Here is a 23,513-nt window from a genome sequence, read left to right on the forward strand (position 1 = left end):
CCTGCTGCTGGGCTTATCCTCCTGCTCAAAGAGGCTGCAACCAGAGACACTGATCCTGCAGCCCTGAGTGCTGGTTGCCCACTGGCTTTTGGTGCTGTTACAGGGATGGTCCCACCAGTCCTTTCTATCTGGGCCAAGCCGAGTGGAGTCCCAGGGCTGGGATTGGGCTTGCCTGGGAAGTGAGGAAGCAGCTCCTGGTTCCAAGCTGGATCCTGCCAACAGGATGCCTGGCTGACCCTCAGTCAGCTCTCGTGCTAGGCACCGGAGTGATGTGCGTGATGTGGCTTGGGAAGAACAACATGCTGTTACTGTGAAAAATGAGATGCTGGAAGAAGAAGTTTCCAAAATCATTAATGTGCTTAATATCAACCTCATTTTCCATCTGTTTTTAAATGATTAAGGCAAGCCTTCCTCTGCCATTGTTGGTTCCTGTGATTAACTGTGCATCTATTGAATGGATGATGCACATTGCATTTCGACACACATGAAGTTTTTCCTTTTGCAGCTGAAAGACGAATATTCTCTGATCGATGTAGCATCGCCCATCATAGGACAGCAAGGAAGGAAACTACAGTGTCCTTTCAGTGACTTCCTGAGGCTGAATAGCTGATGAATTCAGTGTACTGCTGGCATCTTGTTTGTCTTATCTTAAACGTTACCTTTTCTTCTTGAAGGCTAGCCAGCACAAAAGTAACTGTGAAGGCTGCGTTTGCAGATGACTTTGACACCTCCAGGGCTGTTGCAGCAATTATGGACCTCATTCACCATGGCAACAGACAGCTTAAGGCTGTTACTAAGGTAACCCATTAGGATACAGAGATCAGAAAATGACAGCTGTCCACTGTCCTACTGTTTAATGCAGACAGATTAGTTTATTGTTCACATAAGAAACCAGCAGAAACAAAGCTCCATAAATTGTTGACCTTAACGGTGCCCGTTTGTCCTGACCATATTGCAGGAATTGTGTACAGCTGTTGTTTCTGCTTCCTTGTGTCAAAAGGATGTTTCTTCTCTGCTGCCCTGTGTTACTTATATCTGAGGCTCTTGAAAGGCCTGAAGCCATTGTGGGATGCTCCTAATTTTAGTGCAGTTTTTAGGTTTTTACCCTGCTTCTTTGCTTAATACCTGTGCTCAGAAATCAACTTACTTTGGGAAATGGGAGGTGGTGTTGTCCATGGGGGCTTTTTGGCAGGCAGTCCCAGGTGCCACGGGACATTGGTGGTGGTGAGTTCAGTTGGGAACTGAGTGGTTTCTGCTGTTGGCAAATTGTACCTGTGGCCCCAGCGTGCCTGCATGAGTCAGTCTTCAGATGGCTTTTGGCAAATTGAGACCCTATTAAGATCTCTCAATGCTGATGCTCAGAAGGCATCTGGTAAGGACCAACCCTGATGAGTGAACACCATCTGAAGCACTTCTGGCTGTCCTTATACCAACAGCTCCTTTTCTTGCTTTAGGTGAGCAGCTCAGCCTTGTTGCTGTTCTCCTTGACTGCTGGTGTTTTCCACCATGTTTGTGCTGCAAAAGAAGTGCTGAGTACATAGTAGTAATTGATTTTAAGAGAGAATTTGCCCATTGGTTTAGAAATCCTGTCTCCTTCTGGTCCTGTCTCGGTGCTTGATGTGGGCTTCAAGTTCTGTCCTTGGCCTTATCTTTACAAAATTACTTTAAGTGAATCCCTGACCCAAACTAGTTTGCAGCAGGGATTTGTAAGAGATTGCCACTCCTAAATACAAGTAGCCTCATTTTGCCAGTTGTTGCTCATTTCCCCTGAATTTCTTCTGTCAGCTTGTTCTGTTGAGAATCAGGCGGGATATATGTGGGGCAGCTGACTCAGATTTCTGGTGGTGGTGGTGGAGCTTTTCTGGGTGCAGCCTGGCTGGCTGAGAGCTACCTCTTACTGACTGTGTGCATAGTTCTTTTCCTTAAGAACTGTGAGTAAATTCACATAAACATAACTATTCATTCTTCTCTAACTTTCTTGCCAGTCTTGCCTTAGTTGGCACATTCCTGTTTCTGTCCCTCAGCCATCTACTTCAGCTCTTTCTGGTTCAGATCCTCTGCAGATTTGAGGTTATGGCTTATCTCAGGCCCTAATGAAGATGTTATAAAAAATCCAATACCAGCTGGTAATTTCATAAAATCATAGAGTGGTTTGGGTTGGAAGGGACCTCAAAGATCATCTAGATCCAAAACCCCTGCATGGGCAGGGGCACCTCCCACTAGACCAGGTTGCTTAGAGTTGTGTAGTCATCACTTTTCTTTTAGGTAAGGGTTAATTCCTTAAATTGCTTCTCATTATCATTTAATATTAATTTTAAATTATTTTTTTTGTGAAATGAAAATGGAGGAAAGAAAGAAATACATGTGTTCTTAAAACAACTGTTTTACAATTGCTGCTGGTTGTTGGGCATGAGGAAATGCCATAAGCATCTTAAAGTAGTCTTAATGTTGTTTCAATCAATAAGACACTCAAAAATGTGTGAGGTTTTTTAAAATAATTTATAGATGCTATTGAAGCTGGGGTTTTATTCTTTTATTTTGTTGTCATACACACAGGCCTTTCATGCCCAGAAGTGCTATTTTTAAGTCCCATTTACTGTTCACACATAATGCATGGCAGCTTCATGCATCTCTCCTTGCTGCACATGCTGGTAATAAGCTCTCCCCTTCCCCCATTTACTTAAATCTTTTCCCCTCGTGTTCTGAGATGCTTTTAGATCTAAAGTTCCTTCCCAGGCAGGTGTTACTGGTGGAGTTAGATCTATATAATTAGTGATAGTTTTCCCTTGTGGACTAGGCTACAGAGAGATGCTGAGTACTGTAATATGTATTGACTGGACAATCTCTTCTGAGTGTTTTTTAAACAGGATGCTGGATCTCCCAGAAGCTCTGTTGTGTATGGAAGCATTATTTCCTATATAGAAGGCTTTTTTAATGCCCTTGGGATGTCCTTTGGAGAAAGACAGGTATGAAACATCTCTTCTATGTGTTCTAGTATATGGTAGCAGTGCCAGCATGTGTTTTAAAGGCAGCTTTCTAAAAGCATCAGATGTAACAAAGTTATTTATGGTTTAGTAAATCTTCCTGCACTGCTTGCTGTTCCTGCTGTGATGTCCCAGCATGTGAGAAGCTGGAACAAAGTGTGGGCTTTTTTCTTCTCAGAGGTACTCCCGGGTGACTTCTGCAGTAGTTGTGCTGTGGAAATGAAAGTTTGAGGAATTAAATGAAAAAAGTTAGGATTGGAGTCCTTGTAAGTTGGTCCTCTTATGTCTCTGGCTTTCCCTGGCTGCTCGTCTGTTTTCTGATGGTTGCACTGAGACTGACATAAAGAGCCATATGGATATTTGCAGTTGTGACATCCCTGCAGAGCAGGAGCTGGGATCCAGCTCCTCTGCAGAAAGCCAGGGTGTGAGAAAGGGGCTCCTCTGCCTTGAGCTGTGGTAGGGTGTGGGGAGGAGAGGGCAGCGGGGCTGTCACTGGAAATAGCTTGCATATCCTCTAGTGCTTGAAAAGGTAGGAATGAGGACAGAAAAGCTCAAGGCACAGGGAAGAGAGAGATGAATATGGAGGTGATATTCTAATGTACCGAAGGGGAGCATTTAAAATGGCTCTAGGTGTTGGAGACTTGCAGGTTGTTTTGTGCCTCTCTCCTGCTCCAATCTGGAGCTGAAAAGCAAGAAGTTGAAAACTTTCTTTAGAGAAACTATTCTACAAAAAATTATTTTAGGGAGGGAGAGAAGAGGATAAGAAAGTGACCTTATTCATCCTTTGAAAGTCATAGCAATAAATGCATTTATTTACTTTGCCTCCTTGTGGGATTTTCTACAGAAGTTCTTTCAAAACACTGGTTGGATGTGATTTGGCTGTGTGTTACTCCTCATAACCCATGGTTTGTCATGTTAATTTTCAGTGGCATACTAAGCACTTCTATTTGTCTGTAAGTTGGAAGGCAGTCGTTCCTCCAGACTCTGGGCTGTCTGTATGCAGGTGCCTGCTGCATCTTTATTTTTGCTGAAACAAGTGTCTATGAATGCTTTTCTCTTTTGCATGCTGTGCTAGTTTCTTTGGGCAGCAGGGGCAGCAGAAGATGTTGGTTCAAGGTAAGCAGGAAGGAACAGCATGTTAGACTCCTCTTTGTCTCTCTGCTCTTTCAGCTTCCAGTAGATGAACCAGTATATTTATCAGAAGGGTCTGTGGGCTGCCACAAGCTAAGAAATTAGTGCAGGGATTGTTTTCTGACCTCGAGATCAGCCTCAACAGTTCAGTGTACAGCCTTTCTTGTCCCTTAGCCAGGTGGCCCAGGTCATCAGCTTGCTGGTAGCAGTCCATCACAGGTGGTGGTTGCTTTCTGGGAGAGGGCTGGCTGGCCTGGTCGCCCCCGTGCTAAAAGTTTCACTAGAGGCTATGGGGAGCTATGTTCGGCCCCTCTTCATTTGGAAGTTTGCATATAGCTTGGGAGTCTGTCTTGCTTGTAGGATGGGATTCATCTCAGCTAATTAGTCTTACAGTCTAATGTAGCTGCCTGTGCTTCTGCAGTAGCTGGTGGAGAGAATAAGGCACCACTGAGGGATGCGTCATCTTGGTCTGGTGGTTGTGTAGGATAAGACTGCCTGTCTCTCAGCATTGGCAAGAGAATGAGATTGGAGAGCCACAGGCAGGTAAGATGAATCTGTGTGAAAAGGTGATGGGTAGAAACAATCGTGCCTGTTTTAGAGCTGGGGAGCAAAGGTGAGGGCTTTTGCTTTGCTATATTGTGGGTGCAGCTGGTGACAAGCAGATGATCCTCTGTAGAGTAGGCAACGGCTAAATTTCTGTATAAAACTTGTACTGAGCTCTTTGGATTGGTTGGTACTGCAGGAGAAATAAGAGACCAGCCCTGAGGCTACACAGTGTTGTACATGGAAATCTGGTCATTTCATCTCCTAAAGCTGCCCCTCCTTTTGGAGGATCTTGCCTTGTGTCATGAGTATGTGCCTAGTTTGAACTTTGGCAGTGGCATCTTCAGAGCCATGTTTCTTGTACCCTTCTTTGTCTTTCTCTTCTGTATTTAAGCATTTATCCAGCTCTTTTACTTGCCCCAGATTATGATGGAGCATTTCTGGCACTCTAGCTTTGTTATCTCCTTCAATCTCATAAACTTCTTCTTTAGTATGTTTACATGTTTTGAAAGTTTGGGGAACTTGTTGCCTTTTATGATTGTGGAGAGCACTGAGCATCTCATGCTCCAGCCCTTTGATAGCTTTCCCCTCTCCACCTTCTCTTCTTTGTTTGCTTTGGTCAGTGACCTCTGCAATGACTCCCTTTCATTTCCATCCTGCTGTTTGGTGACTAAATACAGTCCCTTCTGGCTTTAATTACTCGGCTGCTCTTCTGCTCCCAGTCGAGCGAGTGTTGCTGCCAGCAACTTCGCCCCTGGCCTTGGTGTGTTTGACATCTTACTGCTCCATTCTCTGCTCCCCCTCTCGTGTCTTACTGATAAAATACCACCCGTGCCCTTTCCTTGATTGTTGGGAGGTTTGTGCTTCTCCTCCCCCTTAGGAGTTTGCCCCTCATGAGAAACAGGGATGGTTTGCTGAGAGCAAGACCTGGAGCCTGTCTGTGCCAGTGCTGAGGAGCAGCCTTCCTTTTCTGCTAGCACCTGAGCTCCTGTCCTGGCACTCTCTAGGATGAGCCAGGTCATTGCCTTTGTGCGAAGTTGACCAGCAGGACTTCTGCCAAGCCAGAGGCTGGGAAAGCTCAGAGCTGGCTGAGGAGAGGGCCAGGCAGTAGCCAGAAAGCACCTACTGTGTGGAGTGACTGTTGCTTCTCGGTCAGGTCCTGTTGGGTGGCTGAAGTTTTGAATAAGGTGGATCAGTAACAAGTTCTGTGGATGTGGGGAGGTTTTCTGTAGAGGCAAGGAGAAAGGGTGGTCTAGAGACTTAAAGCCAAAATGCCTAATTTTCCTGGTTGTGTTTCTTGAAGAGGATCTGTTGCTGAAAGGCAGAGAGAGGGGCTGGGGCATGCTCTAGCTCTGCAGACTTTAGCATCCCAGGGACTATCTGAGCTGGCGGCTGGGCTTCCCTTGCTGTGTCAGATGGCTGTTGCCAGGCCACTCTTGCATTAATTTGTCTAATCCCTTTTTAATTTATGCACGCTTTTGGCATCTGTGAGGTTTCCTGTGGTGATGAGTTCCACAGCTGGGTTATGCAGCACATTATGTCCACATGAGAGCTCTCTACTACAAGGTAGACACTTTTCTGTACAGGAATACACTGAACTACTTCCAAGTTTGCCTGTACTGTAACTTTTGTCCAGCACTAGTGAGATTGTGACATTTTGATCATAGCAATACAATGGACGATGGCTAACCAAGAGAGGTGATGAGGCTGCTGAGCATGTTGTTCAGTTGGGGTTGACTTTTAAATCGTTCTCAGATGTTTATAAAGCAACTTGTGTGATTCCTAGGTGACTCTGGGAGGAGGCGACTCGGCTGTGCTCTCTAAGGTCATTGATGAGCTTGTAAGGTTCCGCGCAAAGGTCCGACATTATGCACTTGCTCTGCCAGAAGCTGCAGCAGAAGCTGTGCCAACAGAGGGTGCTGCGGGAGCCAAAGGACCAAAACAGGAACAAAAGGAAAAGAGGCAGCAGTTAATGCAGGAGAGAAAACCCCTCCTGGAGGCTTGTGACAGTCTGCGTGGAGACCTTGCTGCCTTTGGAATCTGCATAAAGGTAGAAAACACTAACCCACTTTATGAGGGCATTTGTCATTTTTTAAGAGTTTCTTTTTGCTCGTTGGCAGCTTTCAGTGTTGTGCCCTGCTCCTTGTATCACTGCAGTAGCAAGAGGTGGAAGTTAAGCCCGTCTGAACTGCTAACATTCTCTTCTGCTCCCTTGTGCCTCCATGCAAGCTGTAGGTACCACCGCAGTTACTAAGGCTGTGTTATTTAGTCACTGAAAATACTCTAATATTCAGAAATCCCTAAGTTGCCCAAGTTCAATCCAGAAGGGAAGCTATGAGTAATGTGTGCTGTTTTTCAAAAGACTGCAGAGGAATTGGAAAGTAAACTGCGATTACTTATGAAAATACCTTCTCTCTACCCTCCGCATATTTCCCCACCAAAAAGATGAGCCCTTATGAGAAAGCATTGTCGATCTTTGGCAGCTCCATTCCCAACTGTTCCTAAGCTGTAAATACTTTCATTCTTGTACTACTTTTCTCTCCACTCTGCTTTCTACTTTCAGCCTATTCCTCATGCCACTGTGCTTTTCCTTTACCCCAGTTACATCTCTTGCTCAAGAGAAATCCCTTCACCAGCTTATAGTTGTCTCCTGATTGCAAGGTGACAACATGACTTTTAATGGGTGTCACTCCCAGTTCCCTTTCCTTCACTGCCCTTCTCACCTCTGCTGCAGCCCTTGGCTCAGTGTTGCTCCTTAGGTGCAAAATAATCCTCCAGTTTCTCTCCAGTGTCTTTCTTCCTCCCTCCAGTTCACGCTGCTCATTTTTCCCCCATTTGGGAACTGAGCTTCACATGGTCCCCTTGCCTTGTTTCACCAATGGGAGGATATAAAGCACAGTGACATTAGGGAGTGACAGCACACAACCCCTTTAATTGCTGAACATGAAAGCTGTCGTTCATCAGTGCAGTTATTAAAAGCAAATACAAAGTATGGTCAGATGTCTGGTGATCTCAGCTGACAGTGAGTGGGCTGCTACAAACTGGGGCCAAAGCGCAGCAGTGGTGAGCTGCAGCTGTGAAAGCAAAGGAAGGCTGTGGGAAGTTGGAACATCTGCTTCCTTAACTTGTTTGTACATAGCTAAATTCTCACTCCACTTTTCTGTCAAGAAAGTTTGCAAATCCAAACAACTGCACTGAGACAAAGTCTTGGAGAAGACGATTCCCCTTTTGATCTATTTGGCAAAACTGCCACAACCCCACCTCCACCCTTTTGTTTTTAAAGGGATTTATGGACATTTAATAACCTCCTGGAAATTTGCCTTAGCCAGAATTCAGCCCATTGCATTTATTTCAGGGTGGTTTGTTGTTTGGTGTTTTTTTTTTAATAGTGTGAAACTGAACATCAGCTTTCTCCTGCTTGTACCAGAATAGCTTGCTCCTGAAGGCAAAGTACTCTTGCATGTCTGGGCACACACAGCACACATCCAAAGCTGAACTCCTGCTATTTTTCTGGAAATATCTGGAGGTGTGGTGTGAAGGTCCCAGCTCTTGCCTTTGCAGATCCCAGAAGAGTCCTGCAAACTGAGCAATGCAGCTCTGCGGTTCCTCACACGAGGTGTGACCCTACCCAAGACAGGGCCTCCAAAGCCACCCTCCTGCTCCGCTGGGTTGGTTATTGCCAAAACTGCCACAGTAACAACAGAGCCCAGCAGCTGGGTCCTGCGTACCTAATAAGGGCTTGAAGAAGTCATTTGAATGTCTTTTCTATCCAGCCTCTTATTTCCATGAAAATTATGAGCCCCACAACACACACACTGTAAGGCTGTTAATGTGCTCTCATTCTGTCACGTGCAGCCAAAGTCAGTAACTTCTCTAGTCCATGTGCAGAAGGAAAAGCAGCAGAACAGATGAAGCACACAAGCCTCTTCTCCACCCAGTGCAGACCAAGAACCCCCTGGCTTGGGGCTGAGCAGGGAGAAGTTGGCCACTTTTGGGTCTGAGTAGCAATTTAGGGAATGCTATAACTTAATTCCCTTTAAAATCAACTTTGTAGAAAGGGTAATTTCTCCTTCAGCTTGTTAAGTTTGTGACTTCTGTACACGGATTTCTTCTGTCAAGCTGCTCTGTGCAGACAATGTTCTGTTTGTCTGAAGTTACAGAACTTGGAACAAATGTATTGAAGTATCCACCAGTCTTTTCATGTTACTACAGTGTGCTTGAAATGCAAGTGAATGTGGGAATTGGGCATCGACGTATAAAAAAAGTTTTCATTTTAACATAAAAATTCCACATTGGGTTCCAGCCTCTGTCCTGAGGCACACTGTTATGTTTCAGTACTTAGATTAACTTTTTATTTTCAACAAATCCAGTCAAGCAGCTAGATCTTAACAGTCAGAACTGCTCCATTTGACTGTAATTATCTTTCAAAAATATGACAGTATTGTGCTACAGATAGTAAACAGCAACAGGCTACTTTTGCAAAATTCAGAAGGGGATGAAACACGTTAGGCAATATAGTCTCATGTATTGGCCAGAAGAAGAGCCGTCTTCCATGTACAGGAGCCATTTAAACATGGAAGTGTGATTGCCCGAGTTTAACAGGATTTACTCACGTGAAAGCACCAGCACGTTGCTGCAGCATCCCACACTGAAGAGGTGACATCTCGACTGTAGTTTTCCTTTTTGACTGGAAAGAATTGTTCCCCACCTCTAGAATAATAGCTTTGCTTTGGAAGCTTGGTTCAAAACCTCTGCCTCCAGATATCTACATGTGTATAACACCTGTCTGATCAAGACTGCTGGGACTGACCCATTTTCTTCTTACAGGACAGAGCTGCTGTTTCAACCTGGGAAATTGTGGAAGGAGGGCAAGCAAAGCAGCAGACTGAGGAAAAGAGCTGATCCTTCATCCTTGGACTTGTTTTTAATTTCCGCTGCTTTGGCAGCAGTTGTAAATACTAACACTTTCCAAATAAAATCTTTGGAACAGAATGGCTAACTAAGATATAATACAAAGTGTTGATGTTACCATCAGGTAAATAAATACAGGACTGGCAGCAGGTGTGTTTGCAGCACAGGTGGTGGAAACATCCAAAACACATGGGAGCAGCTGCTGTGTCATCTCACACAGGTATATTCTAATGCAGGAGCTGTCCCAGCCCCAGTTGCCTCTTCACCTGCACTCAAACCCTGTTTTGCTGAGCTAGCATTGAGAATTAAAACGTGGTGAAGACAGAGGCAAGAACTTAGGCCTGTCTTCGAGGGTGAAAACACTCAGTTTTACATCCACTGGTTTAAAGAATCGTGTTCCTCTCAGAGAAGAAGGTGACACTTTGGCCTTGAAATATGTCCCTCTTGAAATGTTGTTGGTTTGGTCCTGTGAAATCTTTTAAGCATAATGTGATAGTAGCCAGTCATCTGCATGGCTTGGTATCACCTTTTCAGCTTTCCTTTCTATTTGCACAGAAGACATTTAGATTTCTCTAGCAGCAGGCATGCAGCATGCTCAGGATCTCCATCAGGACTGGGAAGATAAATTACCATGTTTAGTTATTACCTCTATTCTTTTGCCATGTTCATGTTTAAAAACCATCTGTGGGTGGTGTGGCAGAGAGGCCCCAATGGCTGAGCTTATGGGACTTGTACCTTACCTTTTGGAATACTTACTTTAAATGAATATATGAAAAGATAAAAATAAGAACATAGTTTCATCTGTGAGGAATTTAATTTGAAAATACCATTCACAGAAGTAATCAGTTCAAAAGGATAAAGGCTTTTTTCTAGTCTTGAGAATAAAATGTGTATCTGTTTTTCTGCTCCCTTTCTGGTGACCAGTGCTCCTAAGGGGGGAGGGGGAGCGTGTCTTCATTAGCACTTTGTCAGAAGCTCATTTGACCCTGTAGGTATTTTAAATTTGCTAGTTACTGGCTGTACTGCTGTAAACTGGAATGAATGGCCAATGGTCAGTTCAGCTTCTGTGGGAAATGTGATCAGAACACACACAAAAAAGTACACAGGCAGTTAATTCGCTATTTTTATTTCCTACCAAAAGAAACTGCTACATTTCCAGAATGTTTAAAAATTGTAACAATTCGTATACATTTGTGAATAACAGAATTACAACTTGGGTGTAGATTTAAAACCAACACTGCAGGTTGAAATCTGTACTGAGCTCTGTTAATTGATTGACTTTGCCTACAAATGCCATTTAGATTACCATACCACTGTAGTTTAAAAAAAAAAAAAAAAAAAAAATTAAAATGCTAATTTTAAATGAAAACCAGTAGCTGTCTGAAAATCAGTTTTTATTTCTGATTTTATTTCAAAGTAGTCAGGCTTCTCTAATAATTTTAGGGAGGGGAAACAATTGTAGCTTAGTTTCCCCAAAGATGTACAGAGTTTACAAAACTGCTTAAATTAAACACCAAAACCTCATCTCTTATGGGGAGACTTTTTTCAATTAGAGCAAAGTCTGTGAACCCTCATAGACCAAAATGAGCAAACATTTAAAAACCTATTTTAAAAATAGGTAACTGGTTTAAAAAGAAAAAAAAAAAAAAAAGCATCAGGGTGAGGTAGTAGTCACAGTGCATCCAGAAATATCCACTCTAAGGGCTGAAGGGAAATGGAGCAGCCTTTCTGCTTCCAGGTGCTTTCTGTGGGCAGTTATTGCAAGGTAGGAGAACATAATCTGACTAGTATGCGTGACACCTCATTCCAAGCTAGAGCTGGATCACTGGAAAAGAGTGGCTGTAATGAATTAAAACATCTACTGTAATAACTAGACACATTTTATGCTTGTTCCTGCACTTTAATGTGTATATACACTTGGAGCGTGTGTGCGAGGTTAAGGGCAGCACCCACTTAAATCTGCTTTGCATGAACTTGTTCCTCTCTCCATGCTGGTTCAATCCCTACAAGATTTGACTGACAAGTCTGTAAATACAATAAATTATACTGTGCAAAAATCCCACACAACTTCCCCTTTCTACCCAACACCCATCTGCCCTGCCAATGAGCCAGCTAGGTATGGCCCTCACAGTAGAAGTCCTGTCTCTTAGCTAAAGATGGAGCAAAATGCCCCCAAGTGCTGCACTTGGAGCTCAAACACCACTCACCACTTTTCTATTCTTGCTTTTGACTTGCATAGTGCTGCAGGTCTGTGCTGCTGGCTGCCTTTTGTTCCTTCCATTCCTGGTCCTGCTGGGTAACAGCTATACCTATGTCTCTGGATGCTGATCTTTGCAGAGCTCTAACTTGGCAGCTGATGTGAGTTTCAGAAGCACTTCACTCTTGCCTTGGGCACTGCATTTGACCAGTTCAGTTTGTTATCACTGAGTTTCTTAGCCCACATTGTACCTCTCCGAATTATAACTGAGTTCTAGATGAGTCAAGACCAGCTGAAGGAATAGAAAACGTTTGGGTTGTGTTGGTTTTTTTCAGGTAAGCATGATTACTGTTTAATGCTAACATACTTACAGGATATCCTTATTATGCGCTGGGGGAACTTTTCCCAAAAAAACCCAAGACCTTGCAGGAAGGGGTGTAGTGTTGAATGCTGCCTCTGGGACTGGGAATGGGAAAAGGCAACTAATTACATTCGAAAACTACAGCAGCTCTCATGCATTCCCTTTCCAAAGAGGCTTGCTTTTTGTTTCCTTAATACACTAGCATGGCAAAAAATGAAGTGTAATAGCTAATTCTAGACAGCATCTAAGAATGAAAACATGACAACCTTGGTGCAATCCAAGAAATCCGGTTGAGCTGGTGGAAGAATTTTATCTTAAGTATCAAGTGCATTTATTTATTCTTTTTTTTTGCTGTTCACACTTTAGTTATTGCTCAATAACTATCAAAAAGAACAGAGGAATACTTTCAGTTTAGTTTTATTATATTATAACAGATCTGCAACTACAGCTTATTTCAGCCAAAACATTTTTGTATTCCAAACTCTTAGAAAATATCTACATTAATCATATTTTTCTATTCTTAAAAATAAAAAAAAAATATCTACCTAGCATACCAATGCTGCTACAGCACTTGAAAGGGTGCATTACTTATGTCAATTCTACGTAAATGCAACTACTCTTGCAGTCATTGTTCTTCCTTTTCTTCTTTGCTGCTGCTTTGGCTTCAGGTTTCAAAAAGTTTATTAAAAGCTGTTCCAACTTCTGAAACCATGTCTGAGGCAGTCATTGAACGTCCAAATTTTTGAAAGGCCTGGTGGTTAGACTGCCTTGTAAGAGAGCAAGCTCCAAATGCAGCCACTAGAAAGGGGTTTTGACTAAAAGGGAAAAAAAAAACAACAATAAACCCAAAATTATAAACAAAATCTGAACATTTTAAGGTGGTGGACATAATTTTTATATCCATAAATGATTGTCAGGAAGGCCTCTTAAGCAAACATCTGTGTTTCTCACGCAGAGCACCTTTGGCTGAATTGTTTTTAACAAACACTTCCCTTCCTGGGGCACAGCATATGACTGAAATGCAACAGTAGGGCTGAAGAATGCAGAAGGAGAACATGGTTGCTCAAAAGGTGTGTAAGAAGGTATTCCATGTCTGGTTTTACCTATGTGAAATTCATCCTTTCCTTCAGAGGAAGACTGCAGTCTCACCTGGCAGCCTTTTAATTCTCTTCCCTCTCCACTCACTGGGTAACTCAGTTTAATTCTGTCTGGCAGAGGTGGGGAAGGATGTGGGGATGCCAACAACAGATGATTTTTAACAGGGCCATGGTCACTGCTCTGGGGCATTTGTTAGATCAGCTTAACAGGGGGACAGTGACAACTATGGACCACAACAGAAATTAAGGCACACTCTCTTAATTCCTCCCTCATACCTATGAACAGTCTTAAGAGAGTGTACTCAGCCCCAGTCCTCAAGCACTGAAGCTGCCCCAGAGAAGGCAGCACAGCTCTGTCACCTCCAGAGCACCTTCTCTCACATGCTGGGCCACAGGAGCTGCTTCTGCTGCCCTTCTAGGAAAGAAAAAGCCTGCAGAGTAACTGAGCAGCCAGCTCTGGTCTCCAGTTGCTGCCACACTCATCAAGGTCCAGGAGTGAGCATTTAGCCCTTCTTCCAAGTCAATCCTGGATGACCAAATACTGCTCTGGAATAAGAGCTGTGCACCAGCTCCTAGGCTCAAGACAGTTAAAGCTCCTGTTTCTAAGGCTATGACATAACCAGTACAATATACACCATACTCCAAAGATACCACCTTAGCATCCTGCCTGCTGAACAGAACCCTCCCTACCATTAGCACCCTTAAAAGCCAGTATGACCTTAATGTTTAAAAATTCCGCTCTACACAGACCTGTTCTGAAACAACAGTCAGGCACGAGCATGGAATGACTGACTGGACTGCCTGCAGTGCAGTCCACAAGCTGCTGCCAGGATTGCCTGAACCCAAAAAAGCTCCACCCTTCCTGAAACACGTGAGACAAACAGGATCCATACAGCAGCTGTTTGAGAAGGGTCACCTTAACACCACCACAGGAGACACAATGTATTGCTGATGCCAATTATACTCTCCCACTTTTCCTTCATCTATAAAATAAGTTTCTGAGTGAGCTGTTTCAAAAAGCCACAGGAGCCCAAGTCAGGAGAGCCTGGAGAACACATGCTGCGTTTGCTCATCTCTCCAACAATTTAATACTGATCTGTTGGACACCATTCAGAACTGAAATAAAACAAAATTGCCCTTTTGGTGGCAGCTGCAACTTCAGATATTTCAGAATTTTAAGGCCTGGTTCAACTCATTCCTCCTGGGAGACCTAGTACAATACTCTCACAGTAACACACACACAGATCATGGGTCTATCTGTGGATCTACCATGGATCTAACTGTGCCTACAGCATCCAGAAGGCTACAAAAGACCTCCACTCCTATAGCTTCAGTAGCTCATTACTGAGAACAGGGACTCTTACTCCCTAGCTGCTTGTGTCAGGGTTCCTTTCAGCTTTATTTAAAGCAGCTAATTTCACAGAAAGACACCACGACTATATGGACCAACAACTCAGGCAGGAATTGATATAATTTAACAAAAGAGCCAAGAACCAGCTGCCAGTGCGTGGCTGCTTTGCATACAACCAAACTGGACTGCCATTTGGCTGTACAACGGCCAGTGTCTTTGCAACTGTGTTATAAAACACAGCAAGTTTTACCTACCTGCCCCACTGAACTGCTTAGCTAGAATGCAAGAGGATTCACCAAATTACAAAGCTAATTGACATGGGTTTTGAATTATAGAGATGTTACTGCCAGTGACTAACATTTTATTATTCTTCATACTTTCTGCATACATTAAATTGTTTTGAAAACACATACAAGTATGTTCCTCTGAACCGATCCAGGTTCACACTCTTCTGCCTCAAACTTGGGAAATGTTAGGTTACTGAAAAATTTGTCTTATGACAATTGTAACTATTATGGAGTCTGCTCTATAACACCCTTACATTTTTAAAGGTACATGGATACCTTAGTCCTAATGACTGCAATTTCATCTGGAAATTTCTCTAGCAGTTCTACAACAGTTGCCATTGGAGAACACAGACTCACAACATTAATTAATTAATTAATATTCATACCCATTTGTTTTTTCTGCTCCAGCAAGAAATGCCCAGTGTGCTAAGACTCCAAGAGAACCAGAAAGGAGGTCCCCCTGTCCACCACATCTCCGGCTGCTTCCTTCGTGACTGCACACAAGTACTATGAACAGACAAAACAAAAACAAAGTCATGTGCTTTTTTTTTTTTTTTAATTTACAATGTCGGATAACCTCTGAGGCACACAGAGATTAACAGACGAGAGATTAATCACAGGCAGCATCATATGCTGAAATAGACTATTAAAAAAATAATACTGCATTAACTTTAAAAAGAATACTTTTCTAATTATTTTTCAATCCTGTACAAAGAACATCACACGATGTACACACTTTTTCCCCTCAGCCTGAACAGAAGATTCAGTCACTAATGAGCTTAGTGATTCATGTGAACTGATGCTGCCATGATGAGCAATCACCCCAAATTGGACGAGATTACTCCACAAAGCAACTGCACAAACCCAGCTCTCCAGAGTCTGACCTTCAGAGTTTACAAATGCAAACCAAGGCATTCTACAGAGAGCAAATGCAAAACAAAACTAAAAACTCAAATCTTCTGCCCTGCCCATCAGAAAGATATTTTACTGAAAACAGTCTTTTCCATAGGCTTTGTAAAAACCATATGCAAAGAGAGATCTCTTTTTCTGCCAATCAAAAGTGTCCTCAGCATCCGTGTATGTTTCTGTCAGCAGTGTCACCGTGGGTAGGCTCTGTCAGAATATCAGATGTTACATTTCTATTTTAAATATACCAAGGGCCTTGGTCAAACTGATCTCTCTGTGGGATTTTAACTATGAAGAACATGCAAATGGTTTCACTAAATTTAACTCCTTTGTTCTTCACTCTCAACAAACCCAAGCAGGAAGACTGAAGGATACATAAGGTACATAAAAAGAAAATGACATAAATTCTGCTGCCCTTCTCCAAATTCTCTTGTGGGTACATATCTATCCTTAGCTTCCTTCTTGCTAAGCTCTGATAAAAACTCAGGATAAATTTATTTTCCTCTCTTAAGAGGACAGAAAGCTTGCAGAAACCAGAGCCTTAGCATCTCTAGTCAGCTACCATGGGTTTACTCAGGCTCAGGACTATGTACATAATCGGCTGTGTGCTCCTGAGCAGACACTGCTTGTACAACAGCCTGTACCTCAATTTTCTGAAGTCACCTAGGCTGGGTTTCTCCAAGACATATGAGTAGAATAAGCCCAGGTATTTCAGAGGGAGTACAATCTACATTTTTAAAAGGAATTTTTCTCTTACAAAATAATGAGAAAAATCTGGAAGATTTGAAGGTAAACCTTCTTCAATAGCAAGATAAAAAAAAAAACTACTTAGCACAAGCAAACCCCTTCCAGTTCATTTGCATCATTCATTTCTGCTAGGTGTTACTTGGTGCAGCAAAGAATTCTACTTCACTTCCATTTCCTACCAATTCTTCCAGCAGTAATTACTGGGCTCCTGAGGCCAGACAGTTGTGCATTTTTGCTGCCACTGAGAGGGCAAAGATTCATTAGTCACCAAGAGCACAGCAGACACTGCTGCACCATTGCTAGCAGTTAATTTTCCCAATCACTCTTCTTCCCTCCCCCCTCCCCCCCAAATTAAGATTCTGGTTGTGTTTCTCAGTAAGCAGCAGTTAATGTCAAATTTCACAAGTGTAACGCTCTTCTGAGATTGCTATTTGAAGAAGGGGTGCCCTTTTAGGTGGTGTCATTTCTTTTTAAAAAAAAAAATAAATACAGTGCTTTGGAGAAATTACCTCTAATTCTGCTACTTTGAAGATGGTATCTCACAGCATTTTCACTTTGAGGGCTTGAACTCCTGGCAGGAGGCAGGATGGAAATCCTCTGTTCAAAAGCTTTGGGGCCTTCTGACTGACAGCTGAGCACAAGCCCCTGCTTATTAGCTGTATGTCACCATCTGCCACTATTCTGTAGCCTCACAACCTTCCAGTCAGTTTTGAGCTGTACAGGAAAGCAAGATCTCAAACTAGGCCAATTATAATACCCCACTACAAAAAATAAAATAGTGGTCTTTTGTTTGTGGTTTTTTAAAAAGTAAGTCTCTAATATGTGCAGACTACCTCAGAGGCAACAACAAAAGCAGACCTTTGTACTCTCCACAGAGGTGCTGGAAAACAAATCCACGCAATAGCTTCAAAGAAGCAGAACTACAGGAAATTAGCTTGAATGAGGGGGAAAGGTATAATGCTGGGACAATTCTTGTGCAGAGGCTCAGTTCCTCTAAGCACATCTCAAAATAAAGGGATGATGAGCATTTTAACAGGCACTGGGAAAAGGAATGAAGCACTCCTCTGAACTACAGTCACTGTTAAGAGCTGTTAAATTAAAAGAAGGAATCCCACACTACCATAAAGACAAACTGGCACACTGCCAAATCTGCAAAGAATAAAGTCTTCCTGATGCTTTTCCCAGCCTTCTCCTAGAACAACGAAAATAAAACTGCTGTCTTCCCACTCCCCCAGTCCAACATCCCCCACTAAACGTCTGTGACCTGCTGTGAAGACAGCTCCAGCAGTTCTTTAAGGACCGCAGGGGTGACGTCCTAATGCGCTGCACTGAGCAGTGACAACCAGTGGCATTGTTACAAGACTTTGATTAGATGGACATGACTGAATAGTCAGTGATGATGCCAAGAAGATGGGTAGTTCTATTCTCTGGAGAAATGCAGAATGATGTATTTACAGGAGGATGGAGTACTTTTGAGTCCACAGCTCAGAGATGCTATACCACATTTAACTAGGGATGAACATGTAAATCAGAAAGCCTAGGTGGCTCTTGGAATCGCTGAGGAGACCAAGAAGCCTGGATGCTGCACAACAGGAAAACTGCAAAGACTGAAATCACAGACTCACAGAATGGCCAGAGTTGGAAGGCACCTCTAGAGATCGTCTAGTCCAACCATCCCGCGAAAGCAGGATCCCCTAGAGCACATTACTCAGAACCGCATCCAGGCGGGTCTTGAAGGGTGTTTTTTAAGAGTGTGGCCAGTAGGTCGACAGAGATCACCACAATGTGTCAATGCTGATAGGCAGCAACAGGGGGCATTTAAGGTCAATTAGTCTGATACTAGTCCCAGACAAAGGGCTCAGCTAGAGTTCAACTGACTGACCTGAAGATCTAAAACACACAGCTAATGCTGGTCAAGCTGGCTACTGGGGCAGTGTGCCTTGTTTTGTTTTTCAGTTGGTCTGGGCTACCAAATCTGATGTCATTATTTCACTGGGTGATGAATCGAAACCCCCCCAAACACCTCAGTATAATTAATGGACAGTCTTTTAATGAAAACTGATCTATGCTAAGTAACTTTCTGATATAAACCCTAGGTCCACAGCACTTACCCATACAGCATATATATAGACCATCATAAGAAAAGACTATATGAAATAAGAATGTCATGATTGAAGAAATTGCTGAATGAAGTATGGCAAGGAGATCTGCTAGAGTCAGAACAACCACAGCCCTACTCAACAGTCTCAACATAATCTCAGCAATTAAACAGCACAGAAACATTGCAGGAGTCGTATGCAGCAAATACATGTCCCTCACATATAGTCATCCAGATCTCTTGTTCACCTAAATCCATGGAAACAATTTGTACTGAAACAGGAGTGCAACAGGAACAAAAATACAAAGGCTGTCATACTGACAGAATAGTGGAAAGTAGAAATTCAAGAGTTTCAGGCTCCACAAAATTAAAAATTCTGCCCCAGAGTTTCTGGGTAACTATGGCCAAGTTGTTTAGTAGCTCTATGGTCAATATATTTCAAGCCATAAAATAAGTCAGCATCACTCCCTTTTCAGCACTTCTTGAAGATAAACATTAGCATTTGGGGAAGCATTCAGACCATGGTGTCATACTTAACTACACCATTGCCAACAAGGTTTAAGCTGAGAAAATTCCTGGCCCAAACTGTGCTGGCAGATCAAAGCCCAGCAGAATTACTCATTTACGGTTATTTTACACTTAATTAATAAAACAGTCTGTTAGTAACTGAAAATAGCTGTCCTCTCTTTGAAGGAAAAAGAAGATAGAATTTAGTAGTTTTGCTGAGATAAAGTGTTAGAAGTTAACTGGGAAGCATGAATTTTGATATGGCTGTCCACAGGCAGCCCAACTTACAACACTAGGCTCCCAGGCACATTACAGTTAGAAAACTGTGAGCCCATGTAGTATAAAAAATTACATGTCTGTGTGTTCTTGATTCACAATGTTCACATAGTAGTGAAAAAAACCAACCCTGGGATTCATCCTTCATGTCTGCATTTCAAACACAGAATGTGAAATATGGGACAGTTGGTTAAGGCGAAACACCTAATACTGATGATGACAGAGAAAACTAGAAGAGCTTAAGTGAAACATCACATTTACTGAGACTGCAGACCAAAAGACAGCCTGGAGATTAAAATTTAATACTTGAATCTCAGGTGTCCTGACCAAGGTCTTTGCACTTGTTTTCCTTTGACAGAGCAGGAATTTTATACTTACCCTAATGTGCTCAGGAACCTAGGTATGAAAGTTATGACCATTCCAACTTCTGATACGATCCAACTGATCCAACTGGATCGGATCAGCTAACATCAGCTACCCCGCAAAACAAATACTGTTGTTAAATTAAAAGGCTTCAGATTTCCACTTTTCTATGCAAAATAATGTAGCTATCAAGGACCATTTTGAGAAAAACCTTATCCCAATATAGATCTCTGACTTGGTAAATACTCAAACTAGTAAGAAATTAATCTTTCTCCTGTTGCAAGTTACTTCAAAAAAGCACATAGCCGGAGATTGTGGACTCCCAGAAATGTGTCTTGGAGTGCACACAGACAGGGAAACCAAGATAAATATTAATGCCTTTGGCTGGAGAAATCACTCAACTGATGTGGAAAAGGTAAGTTGGCTTTTATATAAAGGGTGCTTATACTTCTATATTCCCCAATCACGCTTTTAAAACTTAGATAGGTCCTTGAGTGTGAGACACCAGGCACTTAAAGTGAAAAGAAAATTATCCAAATTTTACATTACTTTTCTTGGATAGGTGCAGGAGCCAGGGGACAGATGGGCTGTGTGTGCATGGAGAACAAAGTGGACAGGAACCACTGACCTCCCTGTCCTGCTCACTTTGCAGGTGCAGGACAGGAGATGAAGGTGCTGCCCCTCAGCAAAAAATGTAGGTAAAATCTGCTAGGCAGCTAGACACTGTAAGAGCTTTTAGCTGAGTGAGCCAGGGACTTACAAGGAGTAAACAGCTTTTGTTTCAGCTGTCTACATACTGAGTGGCAGAAATTTTATGTACTGCTTGGGGATTTATGGCAAGAGCTGGCTTTTTACCCCATACTCAGTAATCCCTCTCATATGCTTCTTTGCTTCTCTTTGTCTCAGCTGCAGCTGGGCAAGTATGGCTACTGTCTCCAGGTAAAAGGAGTCACAGGCAGCAGTGGGCTGTTTACCTATAAAGTCTGCCTTTTGGAAGGGACGAGAAGACAACCACAGGTTCTGGGGAAAAGCATTTAAAAACAAAAATCCAAATTGTCTTACTTCAAGGACCTAACCAAATTTTAAACATGTTAGGAACTAAGACTGGTATAACCACACTTTATTACTGACCAGTTCTCCAAAGAATAATAAAAATAAAACCTTAGAGAGCTGTGCCATAGTGAATAAAAGCTGACTTACCTTTTGCCCACAGGCTGAGTACTCATTCCTACCCTGGTCAGTGATGGCACTGATATCACCTACCGAGAGCATGGTGAAGCTCATCTTTGTAGAGCAGGGAATCAACAACTGTAGACCAAGCTATAACGTGAAATTGCAAAAGGAAAGAGAAAAAGAGTATATAAAACTTAATTTAAAATCTTGGAGATTATGTTTACAGGGCAGTTGGCAGCTCATATAACTGAAATGGAGGCCAATTTTAGAAAAAACCTCCTTTACAGTGAAGGATTGTTACTGACTTCACAAAGGCCATGTATGTGGTTCAGTACTGATTTTAAGGCCATAGGGAACCACCTGCATCATCTAACTAGATCTATAAAAACAAACCTTGAAGGAGTCCAGATACTTCAGAGTTTGGCAATCTATCAAGTTCTAGGTATGTCATTGTCACAGCTAATTTCTTTGTGTGTGAATACAATCTGCCCTACTTTTAATCTGAATGTATTAAGCTTTGGCTTCCAATCAGAATTTATTGTGCTTGTCTGCTTAACTTACAGAGCTATTTGCTGACAGTAAACCCTCCACCAACACCTGTACTTCCAAGCTCATTATCAAAATACTTGATAATCCTCTTTGTCTTCAACTAACAGAAGTAAATTGTCTATTGAATTACCTGCAGACTCATGAATAAATGTGCTACAAAAATGAGCACTACAATCACTCTAAGCTATAAAGTATTCACCAAGGCAGTCTTCCCTGCTGCAAAATTCAGCATCCTCAAAAAGACTTCCTTCCACAACAGCCAAGCACAGAACACTAAATCTACACAGTTAAGTTTGCATTTCTGTTTTTCCTGGAGAGCAGAGAGACTTACTTTTTTTTTTTTTTTTTTCCTTTTTTCAGAATGCATGCATGGAATATATTCCCAAAAGGAGAAAGTTTAAAAGTGATGTATGGAAACTACAGTACCAGTGTGCTAAGCACACGAACTCAAGCAGTTCTGAAAATAGCTTGGCTTAAGCACTGCAAATGGAGGATGACATGAAAAATAAAAGGCAAGAGGAATACACAGATCTTGTCATAATATTTGATTGTGTTCAGAGGAAATGGGCCTGATCCAATAATCTGGATTTCTCTCACACTGGAATCACGATGGATGTTGTCTTAGCTGAAAAAAAATGACGACATCAGATCAAAAGAACAGACAGATGAAAAGAAGTCAAGTGCAAAAACCTGGGAGAGAATTCAAGGTCAATGACATGACAACATGATCTGTGCTGTGACACAGAGCAGGCAGTAGAATCTCCTTTCTCAATGTGATTTTGCATTTGAGAATCATTTAAAAAATTGACCGACATAAGTGCCAGACTCAGAGAATATTCTTCTTACAAGGAAGCTGAAAGCTACAGTTTCTGCAAAATTCTCAGAAACCTTCTCGCAAGCAACACAAACCCTAAAAATAGTGGTTATAACAGACATTATAAGCTATATTAAACCTGACAACAGCTTTCTCACAGCTCTGTAATACTGCCTGTAATGTCTGTAATCCAGAATCTATCCATCAGTGATCTATCACATCAGTGATAGAACCAAAGTGAGAAAAAGAAAGTAGGCTATAACTGGACATCAAAAAACTGTAATAAAGGCATGGAACTGGTTTCATTTCAAATCAAAAAGGCACTTTACCAAGAGAAAAAAACTATCAGAGCACAATGGAGATAAAGAACAAGGTGGGGGGGGAAAAATAATAAAAGCAACGAAAAGCCCCAAAAGCACATAGTACATACACCAAACTTGTGCCACACCTGAATATTCAAAATTGAAATTTGAAAGAGTTTCAGTGTGTTCCTGTTTTTTTGAATCATGCATTAGAAGAGACAACAGAAATGGAGCACCCCCTGTCCCCATCAATGGTGGAGGCACACTCATCTCAGGAATAACAGCTCAAAAGCAGAACAGAGGTGCAGGATATTTTTTCTCGGAGTTCATCCTCCCTCGAGCCTGGCTTGACTATCCTGATATGATATCTTGATACTAAGCCTGATATGGGTGCAAATGTGACAGCAGACTTCATGCAGGGCAACTTGGGTACTCTAGGAGGGACCACAGTCCTTCACCACATAGGCATAACTGTATGGCTTCCAGATCCCAGCTTGCTCCACAGTCTGCTATAGTATCTGGACTAATGGGGGGATGTGGAAGGTGGCTCTGCACAAACCAGTTCTCCTATTACATCTGTTTCGTTGTTACAAAAGACTCCCATGACTCCCATTGATGAAAAATTGGCTGTATATACAAAGTGGTTCTGCAACAGCATAAACATTTACCAGAGATTAGCATTCCAAGTAATCAGAGGCAGGGCTGCTGCTTGTTATGTATGTGAAATAAGACCACGGAGTCAAAATGCAATGAAGGCACTCATAAATTAGCTTTATACTGATCACAGTAAATGATCAGTACAAAAAGCATCAGACAGGCAGCTGATTTTATTAAGCATACTTTAACCATATTAGTGACTGTTCTAAAAAGTTGTAATGGCAATTTAATTTATTTTTTTGTGTTTCTTTTTTTCATT

The 23,513-nt window shown here is 42.2% G+C and overlaps 2 protein-coding genes across 2 annotated transcripts in view; one reads left to right on the forward strand and one right to left on the reverse strand.

Moving 5' to 3' along the window:
• CARS2 (cysteinyl-tRNA synthetase 2, mitochondrial (putative)) overlaps positions 1–9,650 on the forward strand; it is a 35,913-nt gene extending 26,263 nt beyond the window's left edge. Inside the window, exons 11-14 of the mRNA XM_009997969.1 lie at positions 675–798; positions 2,868–2,966; positions 6,445–6,708; positions 9,486–9,650. Coding sequence (XP_009996271.1) covers positions 675–798; positions 2,868–2,966; positions 6,445–6,708; positions 9,486–9,560 — 562 coding nt within the window. The 3' untranslated portion in view covers positions 9,561–9,650. The remainder of the gene's footprint in view (positions 1–674; positions 799–2,867; positions 2,967–6,444; positions 6,709–9,485) is intronic.
• Positions 9,651–12,440: 2,790 nt separating this feature from the next.
• The window catches only part of CARKD (carbohydrate kinase domain containing), a 49,128-nt gene continuing 38,055 nt past the window's right edge, over positions 12,441–23,513 (reverse strand). The window contains exons 10-11 of the mRNA XM_009997920.1: positions 15,249–15,369; positions 12,441–12,942 (exon numbers count right to left, since the gene is read on the reverse strand). Coding sequence (XP_009996222.1) covers positions 12,792–12,942; positions 15,249–15,369 — 272 coding nt within the window. The 3' untranslated portion in view covers positions 12,441–12,791. The remainder of the gene's footprint in view (positions 12,943–15,248; positions 15,370–23,513) is intronic.

The sequence above is a fragment of the Chaetura pelagica genome, unplaced genomic scaffold, assembly GCF_000747805.2.
Source record: "Chaetura pelagica isolate M959 unplaced genomic scaffold, ChaPel_1.0 scaffold123, whole genome shotgun sequence".
Lineage (NCBI taxonomy): Eukaryota > Metazoa > Chordata > Aves > Apodiformes > Apodidae > Chaetura > Chaetura pelagica.